The sequence below is a fragment of the Microcebus murinus genome, chromosome 13, assembly GCF_040939455.1.
Source record: "Microcebus murinus isolate Inina chromosome 13, M.murinus_Inina_mat1.0, whole genome shotgun sequence".
NCBI classification, from domain to species: domain Eukaryota; kingdom Metazoa; phylum Chordata; class Mammalia; order Primates; family Cheirogaleidae; genus Microcebus; species Microcebus murinus.
In genome coordinates, this window is record NC_134116.1 from 81,406,314 (window position 1) to 81,433,019 (window position 26,706).

The following is a 26,706-nucleotide window of genomic DNA, read 5'->3' on the forward strand; positions in this document are numbered from 1 at the left end:
TGTCGAGCTTTCAATAATTGTGTGGAGTAGAGACTTTTATATCTATAGGCTGGATGAAATAATGCTTGACTAGTTGAATACATATACAAGAATAAATTATATTTAGACCACGAAAATTGTTACTTAATTTTTAGTTTAGTGCTCTAAAGCTGTTTGCATTGCGTATTTGAATATATTTCAATATACATATGATAACAGTCATTTCTAATTTACGACTTCAGTGGCCTGGGAGGAAAAAATAATTGGCCCCAGTGGTTATTATTGCTAGATTTTTTAATGCCTGAAATCTAGGCATATGTCTTTGATCTGTTGAAATAAAAATATTAAAAATAATCTGTGGTTAATTTCATGTGATCTAATTCACTAATTGTGTAATATAAACTGGGTGCTCTAATCATTTGTAGTGTATATATGTATATACACTAATATATATATATCTGTATATATAGCCTGGGAGACTGAAGTTTCTTTTCAGTGTTCTTGTTAAGTAAATGATGATGGAAAATTTCAAAATTTTTAATGGAAAGTGATGTCCCATTTCACTCTTTTCTTTTTGATTTTAGATGGGAAATGTAAAGTCATAAGATCGATAGGTTGACTGTGACAACTATGTTTACTTACAGAGAGAACAGGAAATGAGAATGGGTGATATGGGTCCCCGTGGAGCAATAAACATGGGAGGTAGGGATTTGAAGCAAAAGGCTTCTGTAACTTCCTTGTAATTCTTTGGGGGACTGTATATGCTGTTTGTTGGTATCTGCATATCAGTAAGAAACTAAAATATGAAACCAATACTTGTAAAGGTGAATTCTCTTACCTTTATTAAATTGAAATAAAACACATTTATATTAAAAATATAAGTCCAGGAAGAAAATTTTTATTTTGTTTTTTTGAAGGCTAAAAAATATGTTATACTTTGATAGGTTTAATGAAAGAAATGTATAAACCAGATTTTGATAATAGCCTGAAACTGCTTTAGTCATTGCATGGTGTAATACAACTCTGTTGTATTTTTAAAATCAAGTTTCATACCTTTAAATTGGCTTTTTTACCCTTGGAAATAGTTTCTGAGTTGTATTTTTAAAAGTTTTTAGAGCATTTTATAGATTCCTATTTTAAACTAGATTTTTGTGTAACTTTTAAGCTGTTAGTCACTTCACTAAGTATTTAACATTTTCCCCTTAACTCTGCAGTATTTTGCACAGAAGTACACCATTTGGGGGCCTCTGTGATTTGTTAAGGAAATGAGATGTGTCTTGCTGATGCATATCTTTAGAATTGACATAAAGTTTTTAGGAAAGTACCTACATTAGCTACTTTAATATCGATTGGCCTATATAGCCAGATTGTCAGGGAAGTAGTACCAAGTAAATTTATTGAGGGAAAAATAAGTGTAGAGTATCATAGGTCTTATTAAAATTGAAATTTGTAATACCATATATTCAAATATTGGATAATGAATTAAATTTTGTATATATTAATTTCACATGAAGTTACCCTATGAAAGCTGTCATGAAGTTAAAAATCTCTATATGACTCAAATGTATATATTGTTTTTAAAAGTTGCATTACCATAGTATCCAATATACCTAACATGAACACATTCACAAAATCCAGTACGTTCTTAGAATATATAGTATTTAAAATGAAACTTAAAACATGTAATATTTGGAATGAGCAATTTTTCCATGATTAACTCATTTTTGAAAAAAAACCTCTGTTGCCAGTTCCTTCAGTTGATCTGAAATCATTTATTTCTGTTTACTTGGTCACTTTTGTACCAACAAGTAGTTTATTGAGCATCTCTGGTATACAAAGGAAACATGAAATATGGCCCTTCTCATAAATAACTTAATTGTGATGTTAGTACAGTGGATACATGAAATAGTGAACCAGGAGTATGTAAGTTGTAAATTATGAAGCATAATTGAGTATATAATAATGTACTAGTGGTCCAGTATTTGTCTTTTTTAGAGTAAATTCTGAGATGGTATATAAGATAATCAGTGTAGTTTTCAGGATTGTAAAAATGAGGTTGTTTTGGATTATAGGCAGTTTGAAAGGCCATTGTAATTATTAGATTGTCGTTAACATCAGAACTAAACTTTAACATGGTATAAAACTTAAAATTATTTCTGATGGTGCAGAGAGACCCTGAAAGTATTGTTTGCTTTATTAGTAACTTTATCAGAAGTATGAGGACATACTTTTATATTCCTCATTTAGTTAAGGATTCAAGAGAATTCAAAATTTTCATGATATAACATTCTTCTAGATAACCTTATTTACCTTTTAGCCCTTATTCTACTAAAGTTCAGTCCATTTTAATTTTCTGTTCTTTAGTCTTCATGCAATGTGATGCTTCATAAAAAGGTTTCCTGGAGTTATTAATCATTATCATCCAGTTGGGTTGCTGTTGAGTAGGTAAAACTGTCATATCCCATCAGATTACACTGAAGGAATGTGTCAGCATATTTTCTGGTATATCATTAGTTTATATACCAAGTAAAATGTAGATTATAAAGCTACTTTTCAGGTAACCAGATAGTGCTAATATTTCTTAGATCTTTAAATTTAGCTTGTTTATAACTGTGTGATAGAAGATGTAATTACTACAAATAAGGCTTTATGTTAATTACTGATAGTTAGAAATACTATTTTTATTTTTTTATACTTGTAGTTGTATATAGTTATATTCCAAACTCATAAATGTAGCCATTACATTCTGAGAGAGAGAGCGAGAGAGAGATTCGTCTTTAATTTGTTTTTTGGGAGGAAAGATGAAGTAAGACACCTCCTACATACTGTTCTTTGTTCTTTTTCATTTCTCTACTCCTTCATTTCTAGATTATGGAAATTATTAAAAATGGATATTTATAGCTACACTGATGAAATTGAAATATTAAATAAAGGGTAGATTTCTCAGCAAGAGCATTTGGGATTAAAAAAATAATTCCTTCCTATGAAGTTGATAGGTTCCTGGGGATTGGATTAAAAGAACAGAAATATGATACCCCCTGGTAGGAAATGAGACTTCTTTCTCTCAACTGCTCCTTGGACTCAGCCATATACAGGGTTAGCTGCATTATGGATTATGTAGAGTTGTGGGTTTGAATAAAGACTTCTACTCCTTTTATAATATATGAGAAATTGAGTTCTGAGTGTCAGAAAATTGACCTACCTAATGAAATACTAGAAGAAAACCCTAAATTGGAATTAGTCTTTGTTTTGAAGTTTTGGTGATAAACATGAACCCTTAGGAAAAAATTTTAAAGAAAATACTTAAAAATGTTGTATTTGTGACCATCATTTATGTGGTATTACAGTGCAAACACTATCTCAATTAATATGAGATAGGTGGATATCTTTTTGATGAAAAAGTTTAAAGTATATCAAATGATTGTCCTCATTGCCGGAATTCGAGCATGTCGAAAAGATCCAGATAGCTGGGTTAATATTTTATCTGTATTTGGCTTCAGTTGTTTTAAAAATATAAATTTTGTCATAATGAGTCATTTTAATTTATTTTTGGTTGGATTGTATTTTTAAAGTACTTCCTGTAATTTGGGGGAGGGGTTTATTCAATAACTTTATATAAAACCAAATGCTTAGTTATAGTGATCTTTATTTATATATCTCAGAGGAAGTGGTTTCCCCTCTCACAACTTCATTTATGTGCTAATGTTCTTGGCCATGACTTGAAAACAGTTAAGTGGTTTTCTAATTGCTGATCCTTTGTTCATTTTAACTGGTAGAGTTTAGTCACCATTGTTAGGGATTATTTGGTTTAAAAGCAGACCAAAGCAAATAATGTTTAAAAATTTTCAAGCTGTTATAGTCTTAAATGACCTAAAATAATTGATAGTTGTTGCTTCATTTGTTTTGGGGATGAACATTCTAGAGTGTGGGTAATGCTCTGTTGCAGATTAGATTAATATGTTCCATTTCCCTTCTTAAGGAAGGAAAATGATTTTTATAATAATGGTCTTGCTATATAGATTGCATAAGTATTGTTAAATTTTTAATGTTTACTAAACTAAGATAGGACAGCTCTAAGTATAGATTGTTTTACATAGATGCGTTTAGCCCAGCACCTGCTGGTAACCAAGGTCCTCCTCCAATGATGGGTATGAATATGAACAACAGAGGAACTATACCTGGCCCACCAATGGGTCCTGGTCCTGCCATGGGACCAGAAGGAGCTGCAAATATGGGAACTCCAATGATGCCAGATAATGGAGCAGTGGTAATGTATCATAAACATTAATTTGATTATATACAGTAATATACACTTCTGCACCAAAGATAACTTCACACTTACTATAATGTGGCATCATTTGTTTTGGCAGTAGAGATCAGTAACCAATGAAGAAAAAATAATTTTGTGAAGTTATATGTTGATTTATAAGAGGTGATTTTTAAGTAGCCCACAAATCAGGATTACTACTTGTGACATGCTGTGGTACCTCAGTGTATAGGAAATACATACATTAATTAGATATTTTTCAGTCCTTTCATTTGTATCCACCTTTTAGGAGCATTCCACGTAATGGTCAAATTTTATGATTTTGTTCTTTTCCTGTGTGGACTCCTTACCTTTGGTGGGGACAAAACTCCAATATGTGTGAAAACACAGATTTCAGTAAATATTTTTGATAAAAATATCACTTGTCATGATTTATTTAAAAGAATTTAATTGTATAATTAACATTGAATTTTTTGTGTATATTCTAAACATACATTGCTGGATTCTTTTCACAGAATTGCTAATTAACATTTGTTATTAAATTTAAAGTGGACAGTTTTTCTTCTGGATCTGAGAGTGTGAAGATATCTTTGTGTGGGTTAAATATTATAAAAGCAAGGTTTTTCATTTATAATTTTTATGTTTGAATATCAGTAGCAAGAATGATACTTTAATTGGGGCTTTAGGCAAAACAGTTTCTCATTGAGTATTTGTTAATGTTGTTCTAAATAACATTTAGAAAGAAAAATTGGTAGATTGTATGTTTTGAAAAGGCAGTTAGTTTTGGAATTTCAAATCTTAAGGCGCCATTGCTGCTAAGAAAAAGCACTTGCCAGTTAAACCTCAGACATGCCGTCAGTTGTAAATTCATCATGATTGTTAAAAAGTAATAAATCATACGTCTTAGAATTGACGAATGCATTGTTTATCATTTTTTAATTTATTTGCTTCATATATTCTTAAGAATTTGGAAAAATTCGACATGCATATAGATGGGATTTTTAAATGATAGTTTGTACAGAGAGATAAAGAGGCAGTGCGTATCTACTACAAACAGATGGCGCATAATGCAGTTAGTGCATTTGTTACCTTCTTTAGAGGCTTTATTTTATAGTAAAATGTCTGAAAGCTAGTACAGACTTATACTACTTTGGTTAAGTTTTTGTGTTGCATATAATCAGTAACTTACAAGTAACATTAACTGTACCATTTTTCTACCCCCTTCTTGAAATTGTAAAGTTTATTTAAATATCAGTCTTGGTCTTTTCTGCACTGACATTTTACTGCTGCACTTTAGGGAGTTCTATTCAAACTTTGAGATTAATGTTTGGTTATTGTTGTGAAGTTTATCAAAATATTTGATTCAGTACATATTATCAATTTTTAAAACTAAATATATTTTCACAATAATAGTCTTTCAAGGAAAACACCTCAAAAGTTTCCATATTGAAATCATAATTCTTTCTGTGTTTGTACTAGTGCTTTCTGTCTTAAAAGCATTGATGTTAAATTTTTAGAATGTTTACTTTTAAAAAGAATGTGATGCTGCTCCCCAGTTTTATTTCTCTGATTAAAAAAACATAGTTTTGTGCAATATAAGTTTTTTAAGAAAGCTATCAGAGCATTATTATAATACTGATTAGGCTTAAGATGGCATTCGTTTATGTCATAAAATCAGTTTTTTCATGAAATTGGGGCATAGCATTAGCAATATGTAAATCTTCAGATGCTGTATTTAAAAATAAACATAGTAACTAATTAAATTGCTCCTTTCTTCCTTCTATGTGTGATCCTGATTCTGCTGGACTTTCTGCTGAACTTCATGACACCACCACTTGGGATTTTGCCAATTTTTTTTGTCACTTATATTTGGCGTGTTCCAAATGGACTTCATATTTATTATGTGGTATTATAGCACAATGATAGATTTCCCCAAGGACCACCATCTCAGATGGGCTCACCTATGGGGAGTAGAACAGGTTCTGAAACCCCTCAAGCACCAATGAGTGGTGTGGGTCCTGTGAGTGGTGGTCCTGCTGGCTTTGGTAGAGGAAGTCAAGGGGCCAACTTCGAAGGCCCTAATAAGCGTCGTAGATACTAAACGTTCTTTCATTCCTGGCAATATAGAAAAAAAGAGTCAGTGGTATGCCTTTATACTTTTATCTGTTACCTGGAAGAAATGGTTTTATTGTTAATGTATGTAGACTTAAAAAAGTTTTTTTTGTGAAACATGAGGTTTTTGTATTTTTCTTTATTCATAAGCTTTGTAGATTAGAATGGTGATGATGCTCATCATTTTGAATGTTAAAATGTGTTTGTGACTTCAGCTAAATATAAGTATGCCATAGTACTGTGAAATCTATGTAGTTATTGAATCTCAATAAAGAAATCATTTTGGATAATTAAAAAATGTTACTAGTGGTATTCTCTTATGGTCTTACTAAACTTTGCTGTAACGGTAATGCTTTGGTTGCTTTAACTAATCCTAGTCCTTTAAAAATGAAAATGATTTTGCTTTTTAGTTTGTGCAACTAGCCCTGAAGATAGAAGCTTAATGAAAGCTAATGTTAATAAGTGGTAGATAGAGTAGTATATTTGGGAGTGGGTGGGTATGGGAGTTTAATTTGTATAAACCATTAATGTTATGTGAAATCAGAGAGTTGCTGCCTACATTTCATATAGATTCTGAATATTCAGATATTCTAAGAAGGATTAAGGATATCTTTAACTTGTGCTGATTTTTCCAAATAAATCTTTTCAATTTTGAAAAAAAAAGACTTGTTTGAAGGGAAATCTCTTTTGCTTATAAAGTAATGTCTAGTTTTCATCTGTCTGCCCATTTATCATTGTACAGTTAGTGTCACATTTTCTTTAAAATCAATACTGTTGAGTTGATAATTAGGATTTGCTATGTGATTCATGGTGAATTAAGCATTACTTGAGAATGTAGGTTTCTAGACATATTAAAAGATGGCTTGACTCCACAGTGTTGTGAATATTTCTCCATAGTTTGATAATTCTCTCTAATAAAATTCTATGATGGGCTTGGGACTGTCTCCAAAGACTGTGGTTCAGGTGGTGATGTTAAAAAGCGGAGAATTAACTGGAGAATGGGTAGGGTCATAGGAATCTGCTTGGATACCTCTACTATCAAATACCTATTTTCAATTTTGATTTTCAATGCTAGGGAGAAACTGATTTTATCACATTATGATGTTTATTCCAAAACAAAGTTATACTTGAAAATTTGTATGTTAGTTGTGTTTATTTAAACTTATACTTAAGGAATGATATATTCAACTTATACCACAAATCTAATTCATCAGCCACTGATCATAGCATAGTTATTTCTCATATAACCTTTCAGTGTACTATTATATCATGCTTTTAGCACCTTTCTGAAAGATAATATGATATTTTTAAAAAAACAGTATGTAAATAGTGCCTTTTATTTTTCCCTGGTTTCTCTTCGCTGGAAAGCGTATTTGGAAAGAAAGAAATTTGGTTAAAGCCTTACATAAAAGCAGTTGTTTGTAAAGCATAATTGAGATGTATTCTTTTGTACCAATTAAGTTCCTCTTATGTACTATTTCATGTTCTATTTTTTAGACACAATAGTGTGGATGGAATTATTTTCTAGAATTTGCACTATTCATAGGCTTTTGTTTTTGGCAGTTCTTTGAAAACATGATTTGGAGATTGTAAAATAATCGTTGATAATTATTACATTTTTCTTGAGTGTGAGTTGATGGAATCTGGGATTTGCTTTAATTTGTGATGTTGATTGGGGAGGAACTTTAATATTAATTACCATTTTTAAGTGATATATATTGCACTTACGTCTACCTTTCCTGTCATTTATATTTTATTCATATAATTCTTAGGTGATTTTTAGCATTATATTTCACTTCAAAGCTGAATTAAAATTGGGAGAAACTTGACTCCTTAATGTTAATATCAAGCTACTTTTGGCCAAGGCTGTGAAATTCTGTATGATTCATTCAAGAACGTTTGAAAGCCAGTGCACAAAGAGATGTCTTATTCTTCTGAACATCTTAGTGTCCAGGCTCAACTCTGGCTCAAGAACAGAGTTCTACACAGCTTTTTTCCGGCATCAAGAAAATCCTTGTTCCAGTATTTACCAAGTTTACCCTGGGAACAGTCAGCTTCTGAGTGACAGTCAAGTGGAGCGTCCCTGAACTCTTAGTTATTCAGTTCTTAGTATTTTTGTACAGTTTTGTATAGTGTTTTTGTATAGATACACTTTGCAGCTGGCTTAGTCATTTTTTTTCCCTATGAATTAGTATATCGGGGAAGATTTTTAATGTCATTTGCTTAAAATGGTAGATATAAAAATAAAGAGGAAATTCAATAATATTAGCTTTCTAAATTGAAGTATGAAGTTGTTATATGTGCTACCATAATTTTTTCCATAAAAAGGTAATATGAAACAAGTTTAATATAATACCACAATATTATGTTTTTTTTTGTATCATGATTTGAAGTACTTAGTTTAAAGTCTGCGGGACTTAGGCTTCATATGCTGTTTGTAATTAATATGCATAAAATAAAGGAACACCCCTTATTCTAATTGTTCTACTCTAGCACTGTGTTTTGTCAGAATTTCCCCCCTGTTTTTGTCTCTTTTGAAAGTAAATACATTGATTTTCTTCTTGACAGTTGGAGGTTTTAAAGTTCACTTGTATTTTGTAAAATTCTATTTGTTTTCTTGAGTTTTTTGGATTTTTCCTATTTAAAGGTAGTGCTCAGTGGTCTGTGAAAGAGATTAAATATTTATTTTTAACCTTAAAATATTGGTACTGTTAGAAGAAAAATATCTGTTTTAGCTGGAATTGCCTTTTGATAGAAATAGAAATTATCAACAAGGGCAGTGACTGAAACTTTCACTCTTGTTTTTCAAACACTATACCTTTACAGTTTATTCAGAAACATATTTGTTGACTATTGCAGTAACTTAGTGTTTATATGTACAAGTCTGTAATTATGAAATACCAATGTGAATGATTAATCACTAATTAATACATTGCAATTATGTTGATATTAATAATTACAACATAGATTCTGAATGAGAAAAGGACATAAATGTGTGATTGAAATAAGTTTTGTGAAAGAATGTGATAAAATGTATGGTAAAAGCTTGAAAAGGTTAAAATTTAGTGTCAAATGGTACTAGTCAAAAATAAAATGGGCCAGACAACTTTGAAAAATTAGAGAAAGTTACCTAGAGTATGATGGTATTTAAATTTTTGTGTGTGTGCGTTAATAGTTTCGTTATGACATCTAAGATATTAAACTGTCTATTCCTGAAGTGTCAGAGCCTACTAGTGATCCAAAAAGTCAGAGTTCTTATTTTCAAGAATAAGACAAAGAATATCCATATACATGTTTCCTAATTTGAAAGTTCATGGTTTCCTTTGTATACTTAGATATTTGTAGGCATGGATTTTTTGAGGGGTGGGAAGTTATTTCAAAAAGTAGCAGGCTTCATATTACTTCTCCCATAAATATTTCAACATATTCTGCTAAAAATAAGATATTTTTTTTTATTGCATTGTATATCTTTGTCTCTCTCTAGCAAGGGTTAGAGGTATGCCCTTCCCCTCCACAATGCTCACCACATCCCTCAGATGTGGGTCTATCCCCCCGACCCCCGAATCCCTGGTGAACACCACCACCATTTGAGCCCTATAGTGTTAATCAGTCAGTACCAATTTGAAAATAAGAACATTTTTAAGTTAGTTTTATACCAGAGAATTTCCTCACTAAATCAAAAAGTCAAGTCTCTTAATTTATGTGTCTATTATGGATTTATTTTATTGTATGCACTACATATGATTAAATAAATTGGGACTAGTCTTCTACTTTTAATAGCATTGTTTCTTTTCCAGCAGCCTTCATTATTGAATTTAAAAAATAAATCATTTTCTTGTGTTCACATGTTTTTCCAGTGGTTTAAAATGAAGTATGCATACGGTTTCCCAAATGATTGTCCTTCAGGTAATTTATAGTTACTCTGCAGAAATACTGAAGAATTGCAGAAAAAATTTCATACTGTCTGATCTTTAGAATCAGGATTTTAAAAAAATATCAGATGCGCTATCCTCTATGTTCTTGTAAAAACATTTTACATTTTTTTGTTTCCCTTAATTACTGAATAACATTAGTGATTGAAGTTTGAAACTTGTAAGGCAGTAAAGGCCCTAACACAGAGCTATGTTATCTTTTGATTTTATTTGACCTTTTTTCCCTGTAAAACTGTGTTTAGATTATACTTATCTCTAAGGGTTCCTCTTTATTGTTTTTGTTTTTATTTACCTGGTGAAATCAGCAGTGTATGGTTTCTGTTATATGACATTTTGTTTTCTTTTTGAATAACAGAAATCCATTATTTCCAGATAGAGGATACTGAAATTCTTAAAGTTAGATAGCCAGAGTTTTGTAAATACACATTTAAAAAAAGGTCTTTTTCAAGTATGTTGCTTGCTTTATGGAGTGAATCACCGTTATCACTACCAGTTCCCCCCTCTGCAACAGATACTGTATTTTGTTGGCTGTGCTTAAAAAAAAAAAAAGGTCAGAATTATTCCTTTCAACTTGTCTTTCTGATTTAAAGAAATGAACTTCAAAAGAGATGGTATTCTGTTTATGCATATAAATAAAATTTCAGATTATATTATAGAATATAATCACCCAAATTTCATGTGAGGCACTTTAGTCTCAAAATTAAGACTAGAATTAAGTAGATTTAAGTGGAAGTGTACTTAACTTGAATACATGGGTTTCTTTTTTAATTTTCCCTGTATTTTAAAATAAATGTGGTCAACAAGAAATTTTTTAGAGTTAAAAAATTAATACAAGGTCCTGCATTGCATTGGTAGTAATGTAGGTGGACTTTATATTTCAAAGTGCTCTCTATAAGCAGTTGGTGGTGTTGAAGATGTTAAAATTGATATTTTTATGTAGATTTAATCTGAATTTTTATTTTTATCTTTTATCTATTTTTATTTAAATGTTTGTCTAAATTTCTAGTCCTGTCAAGACTACTTTGCATTTTGATCAATTTATATATTGTGTGTCGTGTAAGGTAGAAATTATATGTATATACACTAGTGTCAAATACTTAAATGAGTAGCCACAGTCCTTATGTTTTATGTTTTTTCTCTGACTAGATCTCTAATATATACTCTTTGTTATTCTAGCTTCTTTTACAGAAAAGGGCATTGTATGTTGTCAACCAACCAGGCTTTTGTGAATGTGAATGACTGTATGGTTTTAGAAGAACTATGTAAATATAATCCCAAGTTTATTAACTTTGTCCTGTTTGATCTACAAGTTGACTACATTTTTATTTTTATGCTTATTTAAATATTTTTTTTTGCAAATTTATATCATCTCATGTGAAAATAGAGGAAACATCTTACCTTAGTGTACATTTTGCCAGAATGATTATAGTTTATTTTTCATGTTGTTTTACATTAGTAGATAATGTAAATCAGTATTTCAGACATTCCTTACATTTAAATTTATGTTTGGTGTTTTTATGTAATGAGAAAAAAGTAGACTGAATCTTACATGGTCATGCTATATGGGTTTTAGTTATTTCTGACCTTTTTGGTATTTGGGGCAACAGTAACTAGCTCAGTGGTTATTTAGTTTATGTTAATTCCTTCAGTATGTTACTAGACTTTGAATATTTATGACTTTGAAGTGAAAAGTTTAGGAATCTGAAAATGATAATTGGAGTAATTGTTTACAAACTATTTTCTTAGTCATACAGGATTTTGGATTCATGTCATTCAGAATTTCACCATATCCCTTAGTTCACTGTAGCAATATATATTGGAACCCTACTTACTGTAGATAGGGCACTTTTCTAGGGTTTAAGATAGAACAGTGGAAAAAAATCTGTCCTCTAAATTAAGAGACAGCAGCCATATAGACATCCCTCTAAATCATTGTTTCCCAAACTTTGTAACATGCATTAGAGTTATTTGGGAAGTTCATTAAAACACAGATCTCGGAACTCCATTCCTCAGTGGTCAGGAGATCTCAGGAAGAGCCAGAGAATGTGCATTTCTATCAAGTTCCCAGGTGATGGTGCTGATGCTGTTTGGGGAACTTCTCTTTGAGAACCTCTGTTTTAAAACATTGCTTCTTAAAAGAGACATAGTATTTTTTTTTTTTTTTTTTTTTTGAGAGAGTCTCGCTTTGTTGCCCAGGCTAGAGTGAGTGCCATGGCATCAGCCTAGCTCACAGCAACCTCAAACTCCTGGGCTCAAGCGATCCTCCTGCCTCAGCCTCCCGAGTAGCTGGGACTACAGGCATGCACCACCATGCCCGGCTAATTTTTTTTTTCTATATATATTAGTTGGCCAACTAATTTTTCTATTTATAGTAGAGACGGGGTCTCGCTCTTGCTCAGGTTGGTTTCGAACTCCTGAACTCAAACGATCCGCCCGGCTCGGCCTCCCAGAGAGCTAGGATTACAGGCGTGAGCCACCGCGCCCGGCCGAGACATAGTATTTTTGCTGTGTGATCTTTGTTATAGATGACTGTCCCACTGCACTGTAGTTTGTTTAAGATCCCTGACCAATCATTGAGACAATTAAAACACTGCCACACATTTCTAGCTATTGCCAATTGACAAGCACCGCAAACGTTCCTTTTTTTTTTTTTCCTTTTATTAAAAACTTCCAGTAACAGTGTCAGAAGTTCCTTATTTTTGACTAGGAAACCTAGTGACTATGGAGTACCACATAATACATAAAATGTATTTATTATGCCTTCTAGGGTCTTACTGTCTTCACAAACCTGGTTAATTCAGGTGAAGAGAGACTAGAAAAATACAGGCTGGGGAGTGGGGTGGCTCAGGCCTGTAAAAGTAATCCTAGCACTCTGGGAGGCTAAGGAGGGAGGATTGCTTGAGCTCAGGAGTTCAGACCCGGTCTCTACTATAAATAGAAAGAAATTAGCCAAACAACTAAAAATAGAAAAAAAAAATAGCTGGGGATGGTGCCACATGCCTGTAGTGACAGCTACCAGGGAGTCTGAGGCAGGAGGATTGCTTGAGCCCAGGAGTTTGAGGTTGCTATGAGCTAGGCTGACACCACGGCACTCTAGCCCAGGCAACAGAGTGAGACTCGGTCTAAACAGAAAAAGAAAAGAAAAATACATTTTGAAAATTTTGTAAAAGTTTTTCACTTAACTGATCCTCATCTGTCCATACCAGTATGAGTAATGAAACAGTGTAATAATCTGTTTTTGTATCAGTGTATTTGGACATGCTCGTGCCTGATTGATGAAGGTGCTAGAAAACTGTTTTGGACTTTGCTTACCATCCTGATAAATATGAACAAAATGATACAATTTTGGTGGATTAAAATGATAGCCTTTTTCTTCTGTATAAGCTTGTCTTTTGTTTTTCTAGATTCAAGATAAAAGGTTTGATAACTATGTTTTCCAAGACCATGAGTATATTTATTATATATAATTACATTTCCTTTGTAGCTTCAAATATATATATGTGATTCAAAGCTATTCAAAATTGTGCAGTGCATTACATAATTAACCTGGCTTATAATGAGAGCACATAGTTGCTATGTTGACAGTTTTTTTTCAAGATATTGTGACTGTGATAGTGCAAAGAAACAATCATCCAATTTTAAGCCTTTGAATATTTCAGAAGTTCAGTTTCTAGAGAACATTGCCTTTGATGTGTATATGCTAAGAATACCTGTATGTAGGAAACACTTTGAGTGTAGAGACTTGTTTATAATTTTCATCCAGATATCACCTGGCATCCTGACTCTGTTTCCCAAAGACTACCCCCAGCATAGAATTTAGTGTCTTCTCAGTTTTCCCAGGAAACCCACACTGATCACATATTTTCAGATTTTTGCAAATTAAACGATTTTGGTTCTGGGAAGGTGCATCCGTCTGTATTCAAGGAAGCCATCCTGCCCACCCTTTTGTCTTTTAACTTTGTACCAACTCACCCTTCCCCCTTTTTTCTGTTCCAGAATCAGATTCCTTGTTCCAGGCAAGACCAAGACTAAGATTCTAGGCTTCTACCCCAACATAGCTTATTTATCTATTTTCCAGTTGAAATCTCAAGCAGGCCTATGAGAGTACAACTTTTTTCATCTCTTCTAAAAAAAAATTTAGGTAGATACTTGAATTTTTTTGACACATTAGTTTTTCCTCTTGAATTATTTATTGCTAATTTTCTTCAGTCAAGAAATGATTATTTTAACTCCTATAACACTAAAATGAGTTTCATATCTACAAAAATCTGTGCTTTAGTTTTAGGCACATGAATGCAGGCCTTCTGATTTGGAATATGGTTCCCACCCTCCCACCCACATGCAAATGTAACAGCCCCACTCTTATGTTACTGGGAAGCCATACAAATTTTAGATTGTATTTGATCTGTTGCTAGTAACTGAAATTCATGTATGATGATTAATTAGGAAAAATAAGACGTGTTTTTTTTGTTTTTTAGCTGTGTATTATGCTATGTTGACCTTTACTTAGAACCATTATACTTTCATAAAAATTAGTAAGTGGAAGATGAGAAGTTTATGGGCAATGACATGTTCCAAGCTTGGGGGGTGGGAAGTATAATGTATAGAAAAGCTGTATTCACATTCTTAAATTCTGCCTTACAAAATTAATGTACTTAATGTATCTCCTGCTGTTTGTGCTACAAGTGTTAGAGGTAAGGTAAAGTAAGATAGGGAGAGGTTCGTATCACAAACTTTTGGACCTATGAATGGATGAAATATTCCCTAGGTTGATTGAAAATATGGATCTCATAATTTGAATTATTTCGGAATTACTTGACTAAACAAAAGATGACTATTAAAACCAGTTTCTATTTCTTTTTTTTTAGTTCACAAATGTAGCATAGATAAACATGTTAAATAATTCAGCAACATTTTAATCCCTCTCAGGTACACACTGACTCCCTACGGTTGCTGTGTTGACAGTAGTTTATAGCAGTCTGGGCCCTGAGGATATATCTGTGAACACAGTGAACCAATCCTTTGTCCCTATGGCGTTTGTATTCTAGACCTAGGGGAGCAAATAGAGTGACATACAGTGGAAATCTCTTACCATGTAGTTGATAGAGAAAATGACAGCTATTGTTTTAGATAAGAGGTCTAGAAAATAGCTATTTTAGGAGATAAAGGGGAAAATATTCTTGACTGTACTGGTTAAACGAGCTGTGATGGAGTCAGTGGACGCAGTAAGTCTTCTGTCTGGAGCTGCATTGTCCAGTGGTAGTCACGTCTGGCTGCTGAATCCTTAGGACGGGCCTAGTGAGATGAGCAACTGAAATTTTAATTTTATTGTAATTAACTTAAATTCAGTTATTTATAGTGCATTAAGCATACTTGGAACAATTTTTGCATCTTCAATTTTCTGTAATCTAAGTACAGATAACTATTTTTGAAGAAAAATTTTTACGTGAATTAGATTTGCAAACAGTGGATGAAAATAATGTAAGATATCTCAATTTTTAGAATGTGGCTACATGTTGAAGTGATAATATTTTGGATACATTGGGTCAATAAAATAAACTATTAAGCTAATTTAACCTGTTGCTTTTTTTCCTTTCATATGGCTTCTAGAAAATACAAGATTTCATATGTGGTTCACATTTTTCTTCTAGACTGCATTAGTATAGAAGAATAACTTTGTCACGTTTTTTCCTTTCATGATTGTAGTCCCAGAATTGCATTGCATGGACTGTATATTATGTAATTTATTTATTGTTACCTTTTAAAATGAACAGTTGTGAGGTTGAACTTTAAAGTTAAGTATGTGTTCATTGTTAACTGTCAGTGCGAGATCAATATACTGGTATAAACTATTTGGTGCTTGCTGTAGCACAGGGAAGGAGTTTGAGCACCAAGTTATCAGAAAGTAAATTACACATTGTTTGTGCCCCTTTCACTTTTGTTGCTTTTTGATTTGATAATGTTCATAAAGTTTAAAACAAATATTTAAGTACCGAAAAGATTTTTGTCATAAAAGATTTCTCTTAGACATTTGTGTGAGGTTTTCTTGTTCATGTATTTGTTCATTTTATTCCATCTAGAATGTCAGAATTAGGGACCTTATCATTTACTAATTAATTTTCATTTTCTAGTAAGTCCTTGTTAAATGTTTTCTTGGTGAATGAACGAAACCAACTGTGGGATGAGCACAGTGCTCACTAATGAGGATACAAAAATGAACAAAATATGGTCTCTACTCTCTTGGATTTGAAGTTTAATGGGTGTATGTGGAGCTGTAAGGAAACTGACCAAGTTATCATAATAAAGGGAATAGAAAGTGCTCTGAAAGAAAACACCTAGAAGTAAACATCCACTTATTTGGGGGCAGGCTGGGAAAACTTCAGTAAGATTATATAACCTTTGGTTGAGCAGGACTTAAAGGTGAGTAGGTGCTTTGCAGTTGCAGGGTTTCTGGAAGGAGATGGGAGGGAGAGTTGTGGGGTGGCAAGATGATGGGGTCACAAGGGATAAGGGCAGTGAGCAGAGATCTGAGAGGCAGCAAGCTGGCTGAGGGGAGGGGGATGTGAGACTGGTGGAGGGCAGAGAAGTAGAGATAAGATTATGATTGATCAATGTAAAGTAGTTCAGATCTTTACCTTTTAGGTGACTGGGAGTCTGGACAGTTATCTTAAGTATATGTTCTAGAAAGCAAAGAGACCACATAGGTCACTGATCCACCCCTCTCTCCTTACATGATTTTTGAAAGGATCTTTAGTGGCAGTGAGGATTGTTCAGATTCCAGGTGTGAGCAATTCAGAGGTAGAGTGAATTTAATCACCTGTGACTAGTGTGTTGGGGGAGAGGGAAATGCAGTGTTCTAGGGGTTTCTAGTTTGTATGATTGGTTGAGGGTACTGTTAACTGAGACACCAAAGGTAAGCGTGTTCAGAATCAATGGTGAGACCACATAGCTGCTAGAGGGAGAGGAGGATATAGTCCCTTGCATTTTTTAATATTTTGGATTTGAGTGCTGGTGGTTCATTGAGAGTTTAAAAATTTTAGAAAACCTCTCTGCCTGGTGGTAAATACATTCTCTCTCAAGGAACTGCCAAGATGACTGCAGTACCCTCCTAACTTGTCCAGTTTTTACTTTTGCTCTTGCAGTTTATTTTCCACAAGATATCCATTGTATCCTTTTAAAAAACGTCAGTCATATCCTGGTCCCTTTCCTTTTTCAAATGCAGTAGCTGCCCATCTGAATTAAGTCCTATCTCTATGTAGACCACAGGGCTTTATCTGATTTGGACTCAGTGCACCTTTCCAACCCCATCTACTCTGCCCCCCTTTGCTCACGTCCGCTGTGTCCCAGATATTTGTGTAGGTCTCTTGTAAAAGAGCCTTTCCCAATAGACTTTCACACCACCTTTTTTCATTCATGTCATTTTGCCAGTATATAATATTTACTTACTTGCTTGTACCTATATTACATTCATCTTTATTCTGATCTGAGAAAAATGGGGTAGTGGCACGTATTTAAGTGTAGAGCTTTTAGTACCAGTTAAGGTATGTGGATGAGACTCCCTGATTGTAGAGTGTTTATTCATTCAACAAGTATTTATTGAGCGTTTTTGTCTCAGCTGTGCGTATAATAGTGAGGAAGGTAGACTTCATCCCTATCTTCTTTGAGTTTGAAGTTTAATGGGTGGCAAGAGAAATCATGGGAAGAAAGCCCCTAAAGAAATTCTTAGGGAGTTCCACATTGTACTGAGGGTCACAGCAAGAAGAGCTAGCAGAGAATGTGAGTGAGTAGCCCTGTTTTTAATAGAGAAGAATATATATTATTTTGTCTGTAGACCCTATCTCAGGAAAAAAAACAAAACACTGGGATAGATGGATGGGAGTCCAGACATCCTGCTGTCAGTCTGGAGAGGGGTAGGGGTGGCAGCATGGGAGAAGACAAGTTTTTAGCACTTGAAATAAAATTTAAAACTAAAATCACAGTGTATGTTCTGTGTTTTGGCTATACCACATGCATTGGTGTTTGGTATTGGTGGAACCCCAAGCATTAAGAAGACCCAGAGGAACCTGGAAGTAAGTTTAAAAGGCCTGCTTAAAGTCTCTGTAGGAAAGTAGCCTTTATTCTAATTGAGTGTAAAAGGAAGGCTACTGGTTTTATAAGTTTGTGTATTTGTTTTCTTCCGCCTGCATCTTTTCTTTGGTGTACATTGACAAGAAGATTAGAAGCAACACAAATGGGGAAGGCTGGCTGTCAGGAGCAGCTCGTCAGGTCTCCTGGTAAAATGTAGCCACTTAAACTCATCACTGATGTGATTTTCCACATACACTTCTACGGACACCGGCGGTCTAATTATGTTAATTGTTACAGAAATTCAACTTTAATATGACAAAGTAGTTAAGATTTTCAGGAGAAATAATTTAGTAAAAATGGTATGTGATGAGGGAAATACCTAATCCTCTGGTAGGTTTAAGAAGAAATTGGGTATTGTACCAACATAGATTGAAAAACTTCCTTTTACAAATATTGGGAGGAAACAAAGCATGTAATTCATAGTTTGAAGTAATGTTACTCCCCAAGACATTTCTTTGACTTGATCTTTGTGTTAGCAGTCCCTATTTCTGAATAAATAATTATTCAGATAATCTGAAGACTTCTTAAAGGACACTAGTTTTCATCTGCCCCATCGTTTTTTCAGTTGCTGCTTCGTTTATTATAGTCTTTGGATTAATATTTATTACTACTTGGATGGATTGTAAGGATTTTTTAAAATTACCTACAAAATAGACATTGTTTTCCTGGATTGTTTTTACAGTGATGATTTTAAATGTTTTCTAAGAACTGAGAGCAGATTAACATTTTTCTATTAACATTTTTCTTAGTTATGTGGTAGACATTACTCAGTTCCTCCATTTTGGTTTTTGGTCTTCATTTGCAAAATACATTCTTTTTAGTATCCTGGGTTCTGTATTTTATAGCAAGTGCAAGTTAGAAAGAATGGGAATGCCACCAAGTCTGGGAACCTCTAGAGAAAGATTTTTTCTTTTGCTATTTCTTTTCTCCTTGACGTTGAGATGAAGAAAAATTGGAAGATAAATGTATAATGGAACACTGAAAGGATATTTTTAAATGTTTAGGTTTAGAGTGTATAATTTTGCTTAATATAATCAATGTCTTACAATGATATATATTTTTTAAGTACTTCAGGAGCTCAAATAAATGGAATCAAGCTAGCCAAAACTCTTAATTTGTTATATATAGCTGATATGTAATACAAAATTTGAATACATTTAATAGAACCATGGTTAAATTTTCTATCCTTATGCCTACTAGTGTGGAAAAAGAACAAGTTTTAAAGACAATTGTTTGAACTATTTTGTATAAATCATTCATATAGTTTTTTTCCCTAGCATTCAATGTCTTTATCATTTCCTTATTTTTTCGTATTCTTTATCATCCTATCTTTATTTAGCTCCTGTCTTCACCCCAGACTTCCTCTGGAGGCCTTCCTTTTTCTGCTCCAGTCCAACTGGTTGCCATCTAGAATAGCTGGAGCAAAAGGACTTCATTGCTCCTCTGGGTTGGATGTGCTGCTGGCTGGATTATCATTAAATAAACCACCTGATAATTTATTGTGCCAGTTAACTATAATTTTTCCCTTTGTCCTTCACTAGTTATTTTCCTTTGGATAATGGACACACAAACACACAAAATAGCATGGGTGCTAGTGTAGGAGTACTACAATGAGCTTTATGGTTTTTTCTTTCTGGAATTTTGTCACATCCTTAAAAGTAATTTATATATTATTGATAAAATGCTAATTTAACCTAAATGTTCTGTTGCTGTCATAAGCCAATAAGCTAACGCTGTATTTGATCAATGAAATAAGTGGTTTCTAGAAAATATAAAGGGTTCATAAGTGAATTGTAAGAGATTATATCATATTTGTGCAAAGTCTAGATTGTTAGCTTAGTAGACACTAGAAAGTCATATGAATGACTAACTCTACGGTAGGTATGGGTGACATGGAATATAAACTCCATTCAGCAAGGATTTGCTCTTTTTAAGACCAAGACAGCCAGTATGGGATGGGTAGGATATGCTCCTGTCTTCCAGCAATGCCAAACTACTGGTAAAAAACAAACAAACAAAACAGCACAATAACAAAACAATGCAGAAAAGGACTAAGGAAGAACAAAAGGTTGGAAACGTCATTTAGCATAGTAGAACCTTTTAATAATCAACTTGAGACTTGGGTTACATATGCATGAATTGAGAAGCAGACTGAAGAAAGGAAAATGTCAACCATGCACAAATAGTACGGAATAAGTATTGGAATATTGTTCTCAATAAAGCATGCATTTTGTTAGGATCAGCTTTGGGTGCATCACGTGACAGGGGGTTCTTTTATCTAGTATCTGATTATCAGTTTTCTTAAAATTGCCTGCTGTGTGTATAGTTCAGTGACAGTGGTCAGTATACTTGGGTGACGACATAAATTACATGTGAAACCTGTTACCCAAAACAAGTATGTTACAGAGGGTTTGGTAGAGAAGTGAATATGTGAAATAATTGAGAAGGATTTTCCATAGGATGAGTCGGGGAGAATACTCTTGTTTAGAGGTGGGAGGATTAGGTGACCAGAACAAATGGGGAGTAGTATTTTATCTAGGGATTGGGGTTGGTACAAATACCCAGGTCTCATCTTCAGATTGAGTGAAACTGGAAAACCAATCAGAGATCGTTGCTCTGTGGTAAGGATCCCTTAGGAGATTTTTGGCAAGTGAGTGGCAGTAGTCAGATTTGTACATCAGACAGGTAACTAGTGATTTGGAGTGAAGGATGCATTTGAATGAACTCAGACTGCCAGGAGGAAGAGCAATTGAAATACTGGGTAGTAGGGCTGGAGAGGAAGGGCAGAAAACCAGACAGCTTGGTTAATTGAAAGTGAGGGATTTGTGTGGAAGAAAGAAGGCAAAGGTGAGAGTTTCTGTTTTTTAACCAAATGACAGGTATTTTGGTGCTACCAATTTATAAGAACAGTTGGGAGAAGCAAGAGCAGGAGGAAAGGCTTCAGATGGTGTGACATCTGGAAAGGGTGTGTAGCCTATAAAATTCTGGTGTTTAGGAGAAAGTCTTGACTGGAGAATTTTGATTGTTACCAGTAAGATAAGCAGCAGTTGGCAGTGCAAAATTTATATAGGTTACGAGGTTGTTTAGGTAGGTAGACTGCAGGGCTGGTGAACAGTGTCGTGTAGGAATACATCTCAACCCTTAATGCTCCAATTTGAATTTTGCAGTTGCAGTCATTAGTTAACGGAAACATGCACACTAACTATATGTACATTCATTAAAGATGGTTTTATTTTTACTCAATGTTCAGGATGAGGAAATAGGGAAACCATGAATGGGCTAATCCCTATTCTCTCTTATTCCTCAAACTTAGAAAGGTACCTACACAGGCCCTTTATTGTGGTCATCCTTCAAATCCTACTCTGAGATCTAGAGATCATCTTTATTACATCATTGTACTTTAGAAAGCATTAACACCCACTAAAACTCAGCTGACCTTCAAACACTTTTTAAATGTATTGTTGGTGTTTTTATTTATCTTTATTTGTTTTGACAAGGTCTTGCTATGTAGCCCTCAGTGGGGTACAGTGTGGTGATCATAGCTCACTGCAGCCTCAAACTCTTGGGCTCAGGGGATCCTCCTGCCTCGCCTCCTCGGAAGCTAGGACTACAAGTACATGCTATCAAACCTGGCTAATTTTAAAATTTTTTGTGGAGATGGGGTCTTGCTATGTTGCCCAGGCTGGTCTTGAACTTCTGGGCTCAAGCAATGTCCAGCCTAGGCCTCCCAGAGTGCTGGGATTATAGGCCTGAGCCACCGCACCTGGCCTATTTTTGAATTTTTAAATAATACACACCTGGCACACAATCAAAATATAAAATGGTTCATGGTGAAAGCAAATTTGTTTGTTGTCTACTAGCTATCCACCTCTTTCTAAGGGCAGCCATTGTTATTCATTTCTTGTGTATCCTTTCAAAAGTTTCTGGGCATTCATAGCCATGTTTGTATATATACATTCTTAGTACACAAGTTTCCCAACTTTTTCTTCATCATTGTTCCCTCCACAGAAGGATTTTAGACAGTTTTTCCTAATCTATTCCTTTTCAGTGGCATTTTGACAACCCAGATAACTTTATGTACTGTAAATGTGTTATATTCTTGCTTCATACATGAAAAAAGTAAGGTGTTTGTCCTCTCTCCCTCTCTACTAATTTTCTCCCCTTTGGGCGATGGGGCGATAGTGCCCTGTTGAGAATGCAAGATGTAGAGCAATGCTGTGGTAAATGGTTGAGATTTTTTTTTTTCCTGAATGAAATGGGAGATCATTGGAGAGGCTTGGGCCAGGTAGGGATATGATCTAGTTTTTGTTTTAGAAAGGATTTATTTTAGCTACTCATGGAGAGTTGACTGGAAGAGAGCACGAATCAAAGGAGGTAGACCAGTTCCATCGAGAGAGAGAGAGAGTGGGGAGGTGATGGTGGCTTGGTCTATAAAGATCACTATTGAAGATACATAGGATAGAGAGAAAATAAAATAGATACAGTACTAATGGTCAACAATGAAGTATGTGTATGTACAATATTGACTAAATCTCTGGGGAAAAATGCCCTCCAAGCCATACAAAGGAAGGTTGCCTGTGAAACCTAAGGAAACACTGGGAAATGAGGGACTCAAGTCTGGTTTTTAACCTTGAGATCATTTTAAGTTTCTTGTTTTTCAGTCATTTAGTATATATGTAGATGATAATAAAAGAAAACAATTTAGAATGGTCAAAATGCCAGATTTATTTCAGCCTCATTTGGTCTCATAGGAACATGTCCCGTATTTTGCACCTTTTATTCCAGTCTCTTCTCTTTCTTGGAGGAGAATGTGCTTAGAGCCTAGCCTGTCTACTCTTGTTCTGCTATAGTAGTCATGATTCTGCATTAGTGTGTGGACACTTTTGAGTTAAATTCTAGTGCTGGTTTCCATTAGATTAAGTGATTCTTACCTAATACACAATTCTCAGGGCCTCTGGGTTATTGAGGAAGGTGACTTCTTAAGGCATGGAGAGTCTCATAGAGATTCTTCTGCTACCCTTTTGTTGAATTAGTAAACAGGCAGTTTGTCCAACGCCACACTGGAGTTATTAGCAGAATTACAATGGAATTTTTTGTACACAGTTTTGTCTGAAAGTTGAGTATAATCACTGCAAAATCATTGGGAGTGCTTTAATGAGCCCTGATTGAGACTGCAAATGGGAAATAGGATGTATGCTTTAAAAAAGGGCTGACAAGGAATTCTTCAAAGGTTCACACACCACCTAGGGAGATGTGGTCCTGCCTCGCTGAGGCTGGGCTCTGAGGAGACCAGGTGCAGAGCAGGTGTCAGGGGCTCTTGCTGATGGCAGGGTGTGAATTTACAAAAGCCGTGGAGGCAGGAAAAGTTTCATTTATATTTTGTGGTTTTTCTTGTGCATTGTTTATGTGATACATTGATCTAGTTTGTACGGTCTAAATTTATCAAACCTTATGATAATAAACAGGGAATTTTAAATGTGACATTTTTAAAACTCTTTGGTTTTATGCTTCATTTCCTTTTTAGAAAATGTATTATCCTATCTTAAGACAAATTATTAAAACATTTAATGATCTTATTTTTTTTAACATAAATACTGTTGTTGGGACACACTAGTAATTCAGAAGTAGTGTTCCCAGCTAGGTGTGTGTGCTAGGGAGCATTGGTCATCACACCCCCACAGATTTCCTTTAGGGCCTGTTTCCTCCGCATTTAAATAGATGTTCAGCACGCGACAGTGTGGATTATACTTGTAGAATAGTTGAATAATTTTCTCCAATACAACATTCTGGTGTTAGTGCATATGAATATATGATTGATTTCTGTAAGGACTTTTTTTACTAATAAGTTGATTTACATGTTACCTTCAAAGTAACAATAAGGGGCTATTTTTCAGTGGTTTTAAATACGTGGTAAAAAATAAAATGTTGAATATCATTTGATAATTCATTTCCAGTGCCCTTTCATGATAGATGCACATGGTTGATACATTAAATAAGTAACAGTGGGATTCCTGGACGTGGCAATAATGTACTTGAAATATTGAATGTTTAAAGAAAATAGTGGAAGCTGTTCAGGTAGGTTCATAATAATCATCTGTTATCTTGAACTAAAAAATGCGGTTTATTGTTAGGATAGTCCAAACGGTTTTTACAAGTTACCCCTGATTATGCAGGGTTTTCCTTGACTTTCTTTGTTTTGTTTTATATTTTCTATGATGCTTGAGGAATTTTGTGTGATCACAAGAGGGTAATGCTGAATTCTGTTTTTGAAATGTGTTTGTAGGAATTTGGGGACAAAATTAAACAGTAGTGTCTTTCACTCCTTAACTAGCGTGTACCTTATTACAGTTGCCTTGTGAATAAAACAAATACATGTTTTAAGACCAGATTCACCATTTTCTCTAGAATTTGCTTTTTTCAGGTCTGGGCACTTGAAACAGAGTTGACTTTTTCTTGGAAATGATGAGTATGTTTGATAAAATCATCAAAATACGAGTCTTTGGACTTTACATTTCTTTGTTAACTATAGGAAATATTACCATATGCCCTTGAGAGGAAAAGATGGTGTATATATATCAGTTAATTATTTTCCTGAAAAACTTAATATTCTAGCTGGAATGTTTGATTTTTCAATATTCTTTAAAATTTCACGTTATTTTTAATATTTACAATTGATTCTCTCCTATATGCTTGAACATGACATTATTTTAGGTAGTTATTTCTCAATTTTGAGTGGTTACATGAACTTTCAAATAATTTTAAGAAAACTTTTTGCTTTTTAACATTTTGGATCAGTTTGTCAGTTATTCAAAATTTGTAACTTTTGTTCAGTTTGACTCAGTTTTCTTAATCTTTAGATCTTCTGAGCTTTCTTGTGCAGTTCAGTCCATCCTCCCCTGGAGGGAGGATGTTTTATCTCCTGTTCTGTTTTGATTATCATACATCAGTTTGCTTGTTTTTGAACTTCATATAAATGAAATGTTACAATATATTCTTTTTTCCTCCTCTGGCTTCTTTAACTCAACATAGTGTTTTTGAAATTTGTCTGTGTTGTTGCATATATGAGTAGTTTTCATATTCCTAAATAGTATATCATTAAATGAATATACCATGTTTTGCTGGCTAGTCTTCAGTTGATGTGCTCTTGGGGTAGTTTCCAGTTTGAGGATATTATGTGAACACTCTTGTACAAGTTATTTGTACATTCATTTCTCTTGGGGAAAATAAGAACAGAATTGCTGAGCATGGGGATAGGTATTTGTTTCTTAGAAACTGCCAAATAATTTTCAAAAGTGTCTGCCCTGTTTTATACTCCCATGAGGAATGTATAAGATTTCTATTGCTCCACATCCTTATCAACACTATGTACTGTTAGTCATGTTAATTTTAGCATTTCTAGGTAGCACATGGAGGTGTCTCATTTTGGTTTTAATTTGCATTTTCCTGATAACTTCTCCCTTATGTAAAGTTCTCTTGCTTTCCCTCTAATCACCATACACCCATCTTGCTGCTACTAGATTGTGTCCTTTCATTGCCATCTAACGTAAAACTCAATTATGTGTATAAATTATGATGATGTAAAAATGAGGTTAAGCATAGATAGCTTTATTACAGTTCTGAAAAGCCAGATGGTATTGGGAATCCAGAATTGAATGTTCATGTTACAGATTTTTGCTCCTTGCAAAATATCAGCTGAAAGGTGGAACTTCTTTAATATTATCCAATTAATTTAGGTGAAATTATATTTTAGTATGCTAAATCATTTTCTTCATCTGTTGAAGTTGAATTATATCAAAAAAGTAGGATGAACTTCTGGTTATATTGTGAGGTGTCTTACATGTTTGTTGCTTTCTTGGACATTTTCTCAAGCTTGGAAAATATTGGCTCTTAAATTTTTTGCCTTTTTTTTTTTTTTGCTATATTGTGTCTTCAGTCACACTATTACACTACACCCTTTGTTTGGAGATACTCTTTGTTGCTTAAAGAGAATCTTTTTGTTAACATTGAAATAGATTAACTTTGGTAAAAAGTATACTACATATTTTGACTTTTATGCGTTGCCTGTAACAGCATTTGGTTTAGCAGCCATTGTTATGGTCTGTATCTTTGTCACGAAGGCAAAGGATTCTCAGGAAGACTGTTACATATACAGTCTGATAGCAGTCATGCTTGGTAATGTGGAAATCCCCACCCTCCCAAATCTGCAAACTTCAGAACATCATTCCTTAGAATTTGTTATTATTTATATATAATTTACATAGTACATAATATATGTCATACGTAATATAT

At 33.8% G+C, this 26,706-nt stretch overlaps 1 protein-coding gene across 7 annotated transcripts in view; it reads left to right on the plus strand.

Moving 5' to 3' along the window:
* PSPC1 (paraspeckle component 1) overlaps window positions 1–26,706 on the plus strand; it is an 86,034-nt gene that overhangs the window by 53,636 nt on the left and 5,692 nt on the right. The window contains exons 7-9 of one of the 7 annotated variants that reach the window (XM_012778618.3): window positions 624–681; window positions 4,077–4,246; window positions 6,162–22,373. The exons of 5 other annotated variants lie outside the window; for them this stretch is intronic. In XM_012778618.3, coding sequence (XP_012634072.1) covers window positions 624–681; window positions 4,077–4,246; window positions 6,162–6,347 — 414 coding nt within the window. In that variant the 3' untranslated portion in view covers window positions 6,348–22,373. Of the gene's footprint in view, window positions 1–623; window positions 682–4,076; window positions 4,247–6,161; window positions 22,374–26,706 lie in introns of those variants that run through there. One more of the 7 variants, XR_012922503.1, reaches the window with a different exon arrangement.